The sequence below is a fragment of the Leptopilina boulardi genome, unplaced genomic scaffold (assembly GCF_019393585.1).
Source record: "Leptopilina boulardi isolate dan_hultmark-lab unplaced genomic scaffold, ZJU_Lbou_2.1 LbouV2_210, whole genome shotgun sequence".
Lineage (NCBI taxonomy): Eukaryota > Metazoa > Arthropoda > Insecta > Hymenoptera > Figitidae > Leptopilina > Leptopilina boulardi.
Window position 1 is genome coordinate 1,268,753 of NW_026137764.1, and position 15,752 is coordinate 1,284,504.

General features: G+C 24.4%; 2 protein-coding genes across 5 annotated transcripts; both read left to right on the top strand.

The window, feature by feature from the left end:
- The first annotated feature begins 984 nt into the window (after positions 1–984).
- On the top strand, positions 985–9,178 carry LOC127278655 (putative odorant receptor 98b). 3 transcript variants are annotated; one of them, XM_051300459.1, is made up of 12 exons: positions 985–1,844; positions 2,613–2,891; positions 2,969–3,156; positions 3,301–3,400; positions 3,485–3,601; positions 3,867–4,022; positions 7,312–7,590; positions 7,839–8,026; positions 8,135–8,234; positions 8,488–8,604; positions 8,683–8,838; positions 8,985–9,178. In XM_051300459.1, exons 1-12 carry the CDS (start codon positions 1,554–1,556, stop codon positions 9,042–9,044), a joined length of 2,031 nt encoding a protein of 676 aa, XP_051156416.1. In that variant the 5' UTR covers positions 985–1,553; the 3' UTR covers positions 9,045–9,178. The 3 variants fall into 3 exon arrangements, with proteins under 3 accessions (XP_051156416.1, XP_051156417.1, XP_051156418.1); XM_051300460.1 differs by having other exon boundaries at positions 3,331–3,400; XM_051300461.1 differs by lacking the exon at positions 8,135–8,234 and having other exon boundaries at positions 8,517–8,604.
- A 2,067-nt stretch (positions 9,179–11,245) lies between these two features.
- LOC127278661 (putative odorant receptor 98b) lies at positions 11,246–13,038 on the top strand. 2 transcript variants are annotated; one of them, XM_051300474.1, is made up of 6 exons: positions 11,246–11,407; positions 11,477–11,664; positions 11,873–11,942; positions 12,017–12,133; positions 12,324–12,550; positions 12,677–13,038. In XM_051300474.1, the coding sequence occupies exons 1-5, from the start codon at positions 11,279–11,281 to the stop codon at positions 12,345–12,347; spliced, it is 528 nt and encodes a 175-aa protein (XP_051156431.1). In that variant the 5' UTR covers positions 11,246–11,278; the 3' UTR covers positions 12,348–12,550; positions 12,677–13,038. The 2 variants fall into 2 exon arrangements, with proteins under 2 accessions (XP_051156431.1, XP_051156430.1); XM_051300473.1 differs by having other exon boundaries at positions 11,843–11,942; positions 12,677–13,036.
- Positions 13,039–15,752: the final 2,714 nt, after the last annotated feature.

Below are 15,752 nucleotides of genomic sequence, written 5' to 3' on the forward strand. Positions count from 1 at the left end.
AATTTACTTTCTCAAGAGGCATACGCTTGTTTTTCTGAAAAATATAGAAAGAAATTTATGAAAACTTGAACTTTTTTTTATAAAAAAGTAATTTTTTGTTTTTCTTTTGAAATAAGAATGATAAAAGAAAATTTTAATTTTAATATATCTCTCAAAAGAGATTTATTATTTTTAAAATTAATACTTTATGAACTTTAATTTTTTTATGGAACAAATTTTTAAATTTTTTTAATTTGAAAAAAGTGTTATAAAAAAAAATTGAAAAATCAAATAAAAAAAACAGAAAAATAAAAGTTGAAAACTAATATTGAAAAGTAAATAGAAAATTATTTGATAACATAAGAATTTCTTATCCATTAAAAATGACACAGACATTTTAGGATTATATTTATGTTAATAAAATTTATTTAACTCTCCTTGGAGTATTGCCGCTTCATGATAAAGCATCACACTTACGTCTTACAATTCATTATTAAATTTATTCTTTAATTTTTAAAAATTCATTTTATTAATATATTTTAATTGATTATATTATTATATACCATTTTACAGAATGTAGTGTTGATTATGATTATTATTTAAAACTGAATAATCATTTTTGTTAAATATTAGTCTTAGGAAAGGTATTGCTAATAAAAAAAATAAAATTCTCCTTCACATCAATCTGAAACAAAAAATGAAAATATCTTTAATTAGAATGTTTTTGTCACAAATTTTACAAAATATTTTTATTATATAATTTTTTTGCATTGCAAGATAAATCGTTTCGTACAAAAAATATTAATACATAAACAATGCTAATTATGGAGTAATTAAAGTACATAAATGTATTGTTTAAAAATTTTCAATCATCTACCTCTATACCACTCTTTGTTTGTTTCAAAAGAAACTAACTTATACTTATTTTTTAGAGGCAGAAATTTTCATAAAATATTTTTTTTTTATCAAAAGAAATATATCCACGTACGTTTATGAATAATTAAATAAGTCGTATTGATTAATCGTATACAAATTTTTTGTATCTTAAGTTACAAATGTTCAGAATTAATATTTTTTTCTTTTTTTTTCACTCGAACACGTCTATCTTATGAAAATTAAATGAACTCAACTGAGTTAATAGTCGCATTTTACAGGTGCAAAATATCTTTCTATCTTAAATAATTAATGCAAGCATTGGCTTGTGAAGTAGAAATAAGAGAATAAAATAGGAAATAATTTTTCCAACTGACATTATATATATTCAACAGTTTTGTACCCAAGTGAGTGACGTTAAATGGATTAGTAATTGTAGCTCTCATTGTAGATGTCAATCTTCTTTTCATATTTTATTATTTTCACCAACAATTTACTTCCTCTCAAAGAAATTGATACTTACAAAAATGATACTCTATAAACTTTAATTTTTAGAGGAACAAATTTTTAAATTGTTTTTAAGTTGAAAAAAGTGTTATGCCAAAAATTTAATAGATAAAAAGTAAAATTAAAGTTGAAAACTAATATTGAAAAATAAATGACAAATTATTTGATAAAATAAAAAATTTTATCTATTAAAAATGACAGAGAAATTCGAGAATTATATTTATATTAATAAAATGTATTTAACTCTTCTTGGAATATGGCCGCTGCATGATAAAGCATCATACTTGCGTCTCACGATTCATAAATTTCATCCTGTAACAATTATAATGTCAATCGCGATATTTTTAGTAATTCCCATGTTATTCGATTTGTACATGGTTTGGGGTGATTTTAATGCAGTTGTTCAAAATTTGTGTCTCACTGTTCATTCTGTAAATACGCTTATAAAATTTAGTCACATAGTTACCAAGAAGAAATTAATTAAGGTGAGAATGAATTTTCAAAATGTTAAGAAATTAAAATATATTTATTGCCTACTTTTAAATATAAATATGCGTATTTAAGTATTATTAAATAATAAAAAAATACAAGGAGGAAGTCCTTTATGTTTATTTCATAAACATTTTACTTTCTCATTGTGTGAAGCAAAAAATTTACTTCCTCGTGGAGGAAGCTATGAATTTCTCTAATCAATTGATTGATTTAAAACATTTCGAGTTATAAACTGACTTAAATTAATTAATTTTTGATTTTTTAACTTTCATTAATTCTTTAAATTTCAATCAAATCTATACTTTATATGTACCAATCGATTAGTCTTGATGTAAGGAAAACGATTATATTATATATTACCTTAAATTTTTCTATTTAAAAAAAATTTTTGAAAAAAGACGATAAAATTTTATCCAAATCCATTAAAACCTGTTAAAGATATCGTGTTCACAAAAACGATTCATACACACACATATTTATACATCCGGACAATTGATCAGGATCTCATATAACATGTTTCTATATAGAGAAAAATTTGTGTTCAACATGTTTAAAAATTTTATAAACGAAAGGACTACAAAGCTTCCTTCACGAGGAAGCAAAAATGTTGAATATTGAATATTTTAAAACTAATTTGAAAAGATTTTTTTTGCAGATTAAATATATATTAAAGTGATCTTTTAAACTATTATCAGTTATTCTTCATTTAATAAAAATTCATTTTATTAGTATATTTTAATTGAATATTTACTATTTTACAGAATATGGTGTTGACAATGCAACACAATTGGGATATTTCTGTATCTTCGAATATGTCAGAAGATGAAAAAAATATTCTGTTCTATTATGCTCGATTTGCGTTGTATATTACTAAAGGATTTATCGTTTCAGTTTATTTCTTTCTTATTTTAATGTACTGTTTACCTTTTATTTATGGCATCGATAGCGATCCAGCTCGTAACAAACGATATCCATTTTGCTGCTTCTATTATTGGGATGAAAAATCAAATGTTATTTACGCTATTGCTTATTTTACACAGGTATTTAAAAAGAATATATTTTTTTTGTGAAGTTAATAATTTTTTTTTTTTTGTAAAAATTTATTCTCTTTGTGCAGGTATTTCTTGGGCTGATTATGGGGATTAGTTTTCCCTTAGGGATGGATAGTTTTTGTTGCACGGCAATATATCATACATGTGCACAATTAAGTATACTTCAAACCCAATTATTGAAAGTAGGAACTGAATCTAATATTTCAAAAATAGTAGTGAAGAATCTTGTTTTAAAACACAAATTTCAAGTTAGGTAAAGAAATAAAATTATTGAAATTTAATTTCAACTGAAATTAGTAGAAAATTTCAATTTTTATAATAATTTATTTTAAATGTTTGGTAATTTTATGTTTTAAATGTTATTTCAAAAATTAAAGAATATTTTTCTTTTCGACAGAACTATTGAGATGTTAAATAATATTTTCAGTAAATTGTGTTTAATTCAACTACTGACTAGTTGCATAACTGTTTGCTTCATTGGATTCCAATTTATTATTGTAAGTTTTTGATTTCAAATTTCTAATTAAATACTTAATATATCATTATATTTTGAGGTATTAGGTATTAATTTTTTTTTGCAGATTGTAAGTAGCAGTCATGTAGATTTAAATGGCGCCTTCTTTTATGCAGGTTTTCTCCTTGCCAATTTGTTTCAAGTTCTTTTATATTGTTGGCCAAGCGATGAATTAATGGATCAGGTACTGAAACTAATTTTATTCTCTTTTTCTTCTGTTTTTTTTTTTATTTTACAAGGTGTCCGTAAGTCAGGCATTTTTATTAAAAATCTTCAAAAGTCAAGAAATTTTTTTTCAAAAAAGTCACAAGTTAAATATAAAAAGTTTACTACTTTAAGTAATATAATGTCAAATAAATTTAAAAATTTGTTAATCAGGTAAATGACAAGAAATTTTGCTGACACCCTGGTCTATTTAACTAAAAAATAATTTAATTAATTAAATACAGAGTTATCAAATCGGAATGTCTGCCTATCAATCATTGTGGACAAATTTAATTCCTACTAATGCAAAATTACTCTCACTACTGATATTAAGAGCTCAAAAGCGTCTTGTACTTTCTGCTGGAGGATTATATGATATGAATTTGCAAAATTTCACTGGGGTAAATCAATAATATATTATTATATTGTTTAACTGAAATATATTTAATTATTAAATTTCAATGTATTTCATTTATGCTGTAATTTTCTTACAGATTATAAAATCATCTATATCATTTCTATCAGTTTTAAGAGTAATTTATAGTAAATAAAAATTATAATAAAATTTATAATTTTAGTAATAAATTAATAGAATGATAATTTAATGTCATATTATTTGCATTAAAATCATTAAATATTATCCACTGAAGATTAAAACATTTAGAAATTATTATTAATTATTATTATTAAATTAAAATTATTTAATTAAATTATTATTAATAATAATAATTACCTTATAATATTATCAGTTAATAATCTTTGTTATTCATTTTATTCTGCAAAATTTTAATATTTAGAATATGCATGCTTTAAGGATAGAGAGAAAAAAATTTGTAATTTCAATAATCAATGAGGGTCTTTAGATCTGCGCACAAAAAGTTAAAGGTAGAATTAGCATTCGCAACTTAGTTTAATATTGTAATTAGTAATTTAATACTTGCAAATGTTTTACGAGTTAAAATTGTTCAGTTAACAAGGAAGAAATGATTTATTGTTATTAATTTATAACATGTAGAGAAACATATATTGTCTTCTAGGAAGTAATTTTATGTATACTCTAAATCGTTGCATTATAAATGTAAATTTATTTCTGGTATATAGGTATCATTACTAAAGGGACAATGCATGGGAAAAATAACTAAATAGATAATTACAGGTTGCCATTTTATAGCAGTTGGGAATTTTAGTTTTTTATATGCAAGGGGATCATTGTAATTGAATAATTAAATATTTAATATGAGAATCATCAGAACTTCCTTGGTTTCACATAAATGTCGTATGTGCTTTAAACGTCAATCAATTCTCTATAATTCATAGTCAACGATCACGTATTTTATTTATATATGGGTGATTCTCCACGTAGAGTACAATTTAGTTATTGCCTTAAAAATATTTTTTTATAATTTAAGAAAAATTAAATTATAATCACAACTAATAGTGATTTTTTAAACAATATATCAACGATTCTGTGATTCCCTATGTAAAAAAATAAATTTTTTTTCTAAATTCTACAAACTTGGACAATAAAAAACTGTTACCAATAATTATTTTTTATTATTGTATATTGCTAAAAATATTTATTTTCGTTTCGTAAATGAAAGTGTGGACAGTATCATAAATTAAAGTGGCTATAGGCTTTTGTTTATAAACACTAAAGTTACTTTTTCACATTGGGTTCATTACAATATGTACAATTTATTTCTTAATGAACACAATGGACATAGAATTGTACGCTTCGTGGAGAATCACCCATATATATTTGATTTAAAACATTTTCAAAAATTTAATGAAAATCACGTTATTTAAAGTTTAGAAAATCTGTTTATTTAATCTGAATTTTATTCAAATTTTTAAAATAGGTACTTTATTAAAATTAAATAAATATTATATTTATAAAATTATTTTGCAAAATAATCATTATTGTTTATAAAATTTCTTGAAAAGAAATGGCAATTATGCAAATGTAAACGAAGAAAGTAATTTCTAAAAAGCGTAAAAGTATATTTAAAGTAAATATTATTGCGTAATTATTAAATAATATAATTATTTTATTAAATAAGACATATATACAAGTGTAAGATAGAAATTAAAAATGACTGAAGAGAAATTCGAAGACTATATCCAAATCAATAAGATGTATTTATCTCTTCTTGGATTATGGCCACTAAGTGATAAAGCATCTTCATGGCGAAATTGCATTAACAAATTTCATGCTATCGCTATTATAATCTTATTGTTGACGTTGCTTATACCGCCTATGATACTTGATTTATATTTTGTTTGGGGAGATATCAATGCAGTAGTGCAAAATTTGTGTCTTACAGTGCATGGAATTTTTATAGTATTAAAATTTATTCATGTAATTTCAAACAAGAATATTTTTAAGGTGTGTTCATTATGAATTTCAATTTTCATATTTTGCTTACTTCATGTCAAAAAGTAATGTCAATGTTTATATCAGGTTTAGAAACCATAGAATAAAAAAGTATTATTTTGTTTCTTACTGTTTGCATGAAGCGGGCGATCTTTATAAACTCCAATTATTACACTGAGAAAAATATGCTATTGAATCAACAGCATTTCTACCAAAGGTAGAAAAATTATTAATTCAAAAGTATATGCTACACCGTCCGACAAAATTCAACTTTTTTTTTCACCCACGAAAAAATCAATGATTTTCAGAAACTAGGACCAAAAAAAAGATACCCGTGTCTGGCCGTTTTGATAGATCAGGTCATTTTTTGCTTTTAAGGGTAAAAACAACCCTTAAATGAAAGGTGATTGGAAATCTTGTACAAAAAAATAATTTTTTATGAAACCTGGTATCTCGGGTTTTTTCGGGTCGCTGATTACGAATCTGATGTCAGATTTTCAAAATTCAAAATGGCGGATCCAATATGGCGGTCGAAATTTATAAAAGTTCATCGAATTCACTTGAAACTTGTTACTTGAAGGTTTTTGGGGTCGGTGATAACGAATATGATGTCAGATTTTAATAATTCAAAATGGCGGATCCAATATGGCGGTCGAAATTTATAAATATTAATTATTTTTTATAAAACTTGGTGTCTAGGGGTTTTTGGGGTTGCTGATTACGAATTTGATGTCGGCTTTTCAAAATTCAAAATGGCGGATCCAATATGGTAGTAGAAATTTATAAATGATATTATGTTATTATTATTATTATTATTATGTTATTATCAGCGACCCCAAAAACCCCTAACTAACAACTTTCAAATGAATTGGTGAATTTTTATAAATTTCGACCGCCATATTGGATCCGCCATTTTGAATTTTGAAAATCTGACATCAGATTCGTGATCAGCGACCCGGAAAACCCCGAGATACCAAGTTTCATAAAAAATTATTTTTTTGTACAAGATTTCCTATCACCTTTTATTTAAGGGTTGTTTTTACCCCTAATAGCAAAAAATGACCTGATCTAGCAAAACGGCCAGACACGGGTATCTTTTTTTTGGTCCTAGTTTCTGAAAATCATTGATTTTTTCGTGTGTGAAAAATCGTGTCGAACGGTGCTATAGAATCTATAAAATATTTTACAAATTTTATAGCATATGCTTTTAAATCAATAATTTTTATACCTTTGGTAGAAATGCTGTTGATTCAACAGCATATTTTTCTCAGTGTATGAATGAAAAAAAAATTTATTACAAATTTTTGAATTTACAGGAATTGTTGTGGACAATGGAAAATAATTTTAATAGATGCTTGTTAACTTCAACATTGAATAAGCAGAAAATTATTCTTCTTGATCATGCTAATTTTGCACGTACAGTTACCAGATATTTCCTTCTGAGTGTATATTATTTTGAAACTTTATTATTTTTAGTACCATTTATTTATGGAATAGACACTGATCCTGTTCGTCATAAACGTTATCCATATTGTTCTTGGTATTATTATGACCAATATTCGAATGTTGTTTACGCACTTTGTTACGGAATTCAGGTTCGTAGACTACTTTTGTATTTTATGATAGACTTAATAATTTTTTAAAATTGCAGCCATCTCATAAATCTGAAGGTTTAAAATCTAATTTACATTAACAAAAACAGTTTGAAAAATGTTGATAACAATTTTTATTATTTTATAGGTATAATAACCTTTTAAGTTATCGGTATATAGAATATTTTTGAAAATGATTAAAAATTTATTATTTCATATATTTAATAAATAAACAAAATGGTTTATTCTAGGCATTTATTGGGATTTGTCTTGGCGTGAGTTTTTTAGCTGGAATGGATAGTTTCATTTTCGTGGCCATTTGGCATTCTTGCGCTCAATTGAGTATTCTTCAAATGAAACTTTTGAAACTTGGTGATGCTTCCTTACTTACATCAGAAACAATAGAAGATATTGTTCACAGTCATAATAGCCAGATCAGGTAAAAAGTACTTTACAGATCTTTTTTTTATGATAATTCATAAAAACTTATGAAATACTATATTTCCTTAATTTCATTAATTATTATGAAATTTATTACTTTTGAAAGACTCGTTCTTATATTAAACCAGTTATTCAGTAAACTATGCTTATATCAACTTATGACAAGTGGTTTTGTCATTTGCTTTTCTGGATTTCAATTAATTGTGGTAATTATTTGTAAATGAAAAATAAGTTCATTATATTTCGATAAAATCGTATATGGAAGTTTTCTTTACTTTCATTTTTATATTATTCATTAACATAAAAAACAATATTCGAAGTATAATGGATTATAATAAAGTAAATGACGAATATTTATTTATTTTGAAATATTTTTATTGTTTAATTAATATTAATAAATATTTTAAACATTATTTTAAACAAATTTGAGAATAATACATTTTTTAAAATTAATTATAGTCTTTAAATAGTGAAGACTCGGATTATAGGGGAACTGTTTTGTACTCCGGCTATTTGGTCGTTAATTTATTTCAAATTCTATTATACTGTTGGCCAAGCAATGAATTAATGGAAAAGGTATTCAAATATTGATTTACATTTAATTTTTCAAATTTTCTATTGTTTTATGAATTGATATTAAAATTTATTAAATAGAGTTTTGGAGTTGGACATGCTGCCTATCAATCATTGTGGACCAATTTACGTCATAATTCTTCGAAGGCGGTTATTTTAATGATATTGAGAGCTCAAAATCCTCTTATCATTAGCGCAGGAGGAATGTACGACATGACATTGCAAAATTTTACACGAGTAAGTGTAACGTAGTATTTTATTATTCACTAAAATGTATGTAAAACATAACTTTAATTGTAAAATAACGATTAATTAATTTAAAATTTATGTTGATATTAGAATTGTAAATTTTAGTGTTCTAATTCTAAAAAATTCCTTTACAGATTGTTAAAGCATCCATGTCATTTTTGTCTCTCTTGAGAGCTATGATGACAAGTCATTAATATTCAGAAACAATTTAGAATTGATAATGTTCTGTTTTTTTTTTTTTTTGAGAACATAATTTAATAACATTTAAACTAATAATAAGAATTGTAACTTTTGATAGTTAAAATAAATCAGAAATGAATACTTATATTCAAACACTTACCAATATTTCTAATAATGGAATATAAAACTTCAGAGATTATTCTTGAGCGAAAAAAATATTGTTTTACAGTTGAAAAACTTAATATGATAATTTATTATGCAACGGATTTTTTTTCATTTAAAACCCAATAATCATTTTTGTTAAATATTAGTCTTAGGAAAGGTATTGCTAATAAAAAAAATAAAATTCTCTTTCACATCAATCTGAAACAAAAAATGAAAATATCTTTAATTAGAATGTTTTTGTCACAAATTTTACAAAATATTTTTATTATATAATTTTTTTGCATTTCAAGATAAATCGTTTCGTACAAAAAATATTAATACATAAACAATGCTAATTATGGAGTAATTAAAGTACATAAATGTATTGTTTAAAATTTTTCAATCATCTGCCTCTATACCACTCTTTGTTTGTTTCAAAAGAAACTAACTTATACTTATTTTTTAGAGGCAGAAATTTTCATAAAATATTTTTTTTCATCAAAAGAAATATATCCACGTACGTTTATGAATAATTAAATAAGTCGTATTGATTAATCGTATACAAATTTTTTGTATCTTAAGTTACAAATGTTCAGAATTAATATTTTTTTCTTTTTTTTTTCTCTCGAACACGTCTATCTTATGAAAATTAAATGAACTCAACTGAGTTAATAGTCGCATTTTACAGGTGCAAAATATCTTCCTATCTTAAATAATTAATGCAAGCATTGGCTTGTGAGGTAGAAATAAGAGAATAAAATAGGAAATAATTTTTCCAACTGACACTATATATATATTCAAAAGTTTTGTACCCAAGTGAGTGACGTTAAATGGATTAGTAATTGTAGCTCTCATTGTAGATGTCAATCTTCTTTTCATATTTTATTATTTTCACCAACAATTTATTTTCTCGAGAGGCACAAGCTTCTTTTTCTTAAAAATCATGCCAATAAAATATCAACATAAAATAGTTGAGAATTTGTTATATTTTAGTTTTGTATCTCAATTCTGATTATTTATGTTCCCGCATATCATCTTTATTCGCAATTATTTTATTTTTTTAAGCTTGCGGGAAAGAAAAATTGCAGAACTTTGTTAAAGTACACAATGAAAAAAATAAAATCTATCTATCTACTTGAGAATTTGTTTAAAATTTATTAAAATATTCATTTAAAAAATTTTTAAATTAAGGTGATAAATATATGGTAAAAGCAAATTTGAATTTAATGACAAACTCAAAGAAATTGATACTTACAAACATGATACTCTACAAAACTCTAAATTGTTTTTAATTTGTAAAAAGTGTAATGACAAAAATTTAAAATTAATAGAAAAACAGTAACATAAAAGTTAAAAACTAATATTGAAAAATAAATGACAAATTATTTGATAAAATAAAAAATTTTTATCTATTAAAAATGACAGAGAAATTCGAGGATTATATTTATATTAATAAAATGTATTTAAGTCTCCTTGGAATATGGCCGCTACATGATAAAGCATCACAATTGCGTCTCACTATTCATAAATTTCATCCCGTAGCAATTATATTGTCAATCGCAATATTTTTAGTTATCCCCATGTTATTAGATTTGTTTATCGTTTGGGGTGATTTTAATGCAGTTGTTCAAAATTTGTGTCTCACTGTTCATTCTATAAATACGATAATAAAATTTACTCACATAGTTACAAAGAAGAAATTAATTAAGGTGAGAATAAATTTTCAAAATGTTAAGAAATAAAAATATATTTATTACCTTTTTTACAATTTAAAGAAATAAAAAAATAATAACCATTAATATTGAATATTTTAAAACTATAATTAGAAAATATTTTTTCTGTTCAGATTAAATATAATCAAGTAATCTATTAAAACTATTATTAAATTTATTCTTTAAATTAATAAAAATTCAATTTATTATTTTATTTTAATTAAATATGTACCATTTTACAGAATGTGGTGTTAATTATGCAACACAATTGGGAAAAATCTGTTTCTTCGAAAATGTCCGAAGATGAAAAAAATATTCTGTTTTATCATGCTCGATTTGCGCTGTATATTACTAAAGGATTTATTGTTTCAGTTTATTTCTTTATTATTTTAATGTACTGTTTACCTTTCATTTATGGCATCAATAGCGATCCAGCTCGTAACAAACGATATCCATTTTGCTCCTCATATTATTGGGACGAAAAATCAAATATTATTTACGCTATTGCTTATTTTACTCAGGTACTAAAAAAATGTTTTTTTGTGATGTTAGAAGTTTCGTTTTTTGTACAAATTTATGCTTTTTTGTAGGTAATTACTGGGCTGATTATGGGGATTAGTTATTCCTTAGGAATGGATAGTTTTTGTTGCACAGCAATATATCATACATGTGCACAATTAAATATACTTCAAACCCAATTATTGAAAGTAGGCACTAAATCTAATATTTCAAAAGCTCTAGTGAAGAATCTTGTTCTAAAACATAAATTTCAAATCAAGTAAGAAAATAAAATTATTAGAATTTAATTGCAGCTGAACTTAAAATTTGTTCCTCATGAAAAATATTTTTTAAAATTAATTAAAAATTTCAATTAATACAATAATTTAATTTAGATGTTTAATTATTTTATGTTATAAATGTTGTTTGAAAAATTAAATAATATTTTTTTTCGACAGGACAATTCAGATGTTAAATAATATTTTCAGTAAATTGTGTTTAATTCAACTACTGACTAGTTGCATTACTGTTTGCTTCACTGGATTCCAATTAATTATAGTAAGTTTTGGATTTCAAATTTCTAATGAAATATAATATATCATTATATTTTAAAGTATTAATTTTTCTTACAGATTGTAAGTAGAAGCCATGTAGATTTAAATGGCGCCTTCTTTTATGCAGGTTTTCTCCTTGCCAATTTGTTTCAAGTTCTTTTATATTGTTGGCCAAGCGATGAATTAATGGATCAGGTACTGAAACTAATTTTATTCTCTTTTTGTTTTTTTTTTTTATTTTACAAGGTGTCCGTAAGTCAGGCATTTTTATTAAAAATCTTCAAAAGTGGGGAAATTTTTTTTCAAAAAAGTCACAAGTTAAATATAAAAAGTTTACTACTTTAAGTAATATAAAGTCAAATAAATTAAAAAATTTGTTAATCAGGTAAATGACAAGAAATTTTGCTGACACCCTGGTCTATTTAACTGAAAAATAATTTAATTAATTAAATACAGAGTTATCAGATCGGAATGTCTGCCTATCAATCATTGTGGACAAATTTAATTCCTACTAATACAAAATTACTCTCACTACTGATATTAAGAGCTCAAAAGCGTCTTGTACTTTCTGCTGGAGGATTATATGATATGAATTTGCAAAATTTCACTGGGGTAAATTAATAATTTTTTTTCGATTCATATTCATGTAGCAATATTCAATATTACTATATGTTTAACTGAAATATATTTAATTATTAAATTTCAATTTATTTTATTTTTGTTAAAATTTTCTTGCAGATTGTAAAATCATCTATATCATTTCTATCAGTTTTAAGAGTAATTTATCATGAATGAAATTAATAACTCGGCAATATGTGATAAAATAATTTAATACCATATTATTTGCATTAAAATTATAAAATAATATTTATTGAAGATAAAACATCTATAATTAGAATCACTTAAACATTTTTCATTAAAGAAGTAATTATTTATATAATTATATTTATTCTTATAAATAATAAAAAATTGAATCAAATTCTTTTCAAATAGTTGATCAAAAGAATGTTAATAATTTTAAGTGTGCATAACGATACAAAATATTATTAATATATTATAATAATATAAGTATATTATTATAACATAATTTCCTATCATAAGTGCCTTGCTGAAAATTCCTATATAAGATCCTACATGGAATCCTATATGCAATCTTATTAAAAAAACCCATATGAAATCCCAGGTTGATTATAGTAATCCATATGGAAATCCATAGAAAACCGTATGTAAAATAAGGACACGATTTTGAGTATGAATTGATATGGGAATTTGCATATGTGACGCTCCACGACAAAAGAGACCTTAGCTCAAAAAAATCGATTTCGAGTTTTCGATGCCAATCGATAGATTTTGAGTTGCTCTGTCATTTGCAAAAAACAGAAATAGTAGATGTCAAATGCTTACATCTATAATTAGAATCATTTAAACATTTTTCATTAAAGAATAAGTAATTATTTTTATAATTATATTTATTCTTACAATTAATAAAAAAAATTGTATCAAATTCTTCTGAAATAGTTGATCAGAATAAAACCGAAAATAAATCGTGAAAAATAATCAACAAACACTTCGATTAGAAAAACTAAAAATGAAATCAAATAGCCATTAAGAATCACAAAAAGCAGACACTGAAGAAGATTTTCAACATATCCAAAATCATCAATATCAGATGAGTCTTGACTTTTACTGTGAATTAATGTATCAGCAAAAGAATACGGTTCATTCCATTTATTACGAAGTCCCGATTCTGTTAATCGTATTATTAATTTATTAATTTTTTCCACATACGGTGAACCTCTTCCCAAATTCATCACTGTTCGAAAACCCCAAAATTTTTGCTTCAAAGCCGTCAACGTTGGACGTCCACTTCCATTTTTTGATAATTCTATTGCCGCCACCACATTTGTGCTTGGCTTTATGCAAGAAATAGTCTTATTCACATCATTTAAAATCATTGGTATACAATCTTTTGTTATAGTTTTTGTTTTTTCTTTTAATTTTAATAAAACACCATCGGCCGCACTAAACGTTGCATCAAACATATTCACATGAATAATGGGAATTAAACCCGACCTATCGAGATCGTCAAATGTATTAAATTCCATATTTGAAAAAATTTGCATATTCATATGCGTAAAACCAGCAAAAAAAATGGTTCCACATAAAAATCCTAAAATAACAATTGATATGAAAAATAATCTTTCATGAATGGATGTCGATTGAATTTGGATAGTGACTCCTGAGAGAATTGCAATTATATTGATGTAATCCAATTGATCATAGCCAAAGAGCCTTGTTATGATGTGAAAAATAATCACCACCAATATAAAGAAAATAAATGTTTTATAAAGCGTGGTATTCTCAACAATTTTCTTTTCACCTTGCAAAATTGGCACAATTGCATAAACATTTTCCCAATTGATCATTCTTGTGAATTCAGTAACACTTCGTTTTGAATCTCTTGAAAATAAAACAGTCGTCAATAAAATGTCAATTTCATTTCTTACACATTTACCGAGCATACCTCCGGCTGTATTGTTTTTCAAATCAATAACACCAATTGACGCATTAATTGATGACACAACAGTGTATGAAAAATTCATTGCTTTTGATAGAGCATCAAGTGCTACAAAATCTGCACCCCAATAGTGAATTAAATCACCTGTGGCGTTGAATTTTAATTGACTATAAGGAGCACTGAAATATGCTCCTGCTATTAATTTATAACCATTCATATCGTCTAATTTATTTGGAAACCATTGGATTTTTTTTTGGAAAAATTTCTGCTTTTTGTGTTCACCAGTAAATGGATTAAATGAATGCAATGAAGCATCCAAAAATTTATAGTAATTAAAAAATTTATTCGCGTTTTCTATTATTATATCTAATTGGAAAATTGTTGTATCTAGAAAAAATTTTGACCACATAAATTTAAGTAATTCTTCGTGAATAATTTCCTTTCTTATTGAAAATAAAATAATTATACACTTTGGACGAATTCTATTTGGTGACAATGCTCTCATAAATTTGATTGATTCTATGATATTTGATTTCGATGAATTACTTCTTAATTCATTGTCAATTATTATAAAGAGACTTGTTTTTCTCGGTTCATCAAAAATGGGTAAGGTAATTAAATGTTTATTTGTTTTTGCTGAACTATTTATCACTAAACCCGGAACTTTTGATAAAATCTCGTTTATAATTTCATTGAGATTGAAACTTTGAGTTCGATTGTTTATTAATATCACCACTTGATAATTTGTTGAATTTGTTTCAATGAAATTTGTTAATGTAATAAGATAACTTTTGAAATCTGTTTTTGTTGTTGATTCACATTTGGAACACACAAGAAACAAAAGTAAGGGACAAATTTTTTGCATATTGATTTTCATTTTTTATTAATTTATTTATAATTTAAAATTTATTTATTATTTATTAATTTTTTCACTTATATCAAATCTTTCGTGGCATTGCTTTTTACTTATGATTTAAAAACGACAAAGGTAAAATTTATTTTTCCTTCAAAAGATCAAATGAGAAAATTGGTAGTTTCTTTTATCTGTAATTTTTTTTTTTTATTTATTCACAAATAAGATTATTGCACAGAGAACACTTTACCAAAGAAACATAATAGTCTATTTAACCGACAATTTACTGTACATTTGTGTTAGCATTGTCCTCGATTTTGTTACTTCAATTGATTTTTCTATAATATTCGAAGATTTCTAACGTATTTGCATAATTTAAGGAATTTTTAATGAAAAAAAAAATGTAAAATTATTTTTAAAATTTCCATTTAACATTTTTATAA

Excerpts from the sequence above, each read along its gene's own strand:
- LOC127278655 (XM_051300459.1), top strand. The coding sequence starts at position 1,554 with ATGACAGAGAAATTCGAGAATTATATTTATATTAATAAAATGTATTTA. Across the intron at positions 3,602-3,866 it reads GCGATGAATTAATGGATCAG|AGTTATCAAATCGGAATGTC; the intron begins GTACTGAAACTA and ends AATTAAATACAG. Across the intron at positions 7,591-7,838 it reads CACTTTGTTACGGAATTCAG|GCATTTATTGGGATTTGTCT; the intron begins GTTCGTAGACTA and ends GGTTTATTCTAG.
- LOC127278661 (XM_051300473.1), top strand. The coding sequence starts at position 11,279 with ATGTACTGTTTACCTTTCATTTATGGCATCAATAGCGATCCAGCTCGT. Across the intron at positions 11,408-11,476 it reads CTATTGCTTATTTTACTCAG|GTAATTACTGGGCTGATTAT; the intron begins GTACTAAAAAAA and ends GCTTTTTTGTAG. Across the intron at positions 11,943-12,016 it reads CTGGATTCCAATTAATTATA|ATTGTAAGTAGAAGCCATGT; the intron begins GTAAGTTTTGGA and ends TTTTTCTTACAG.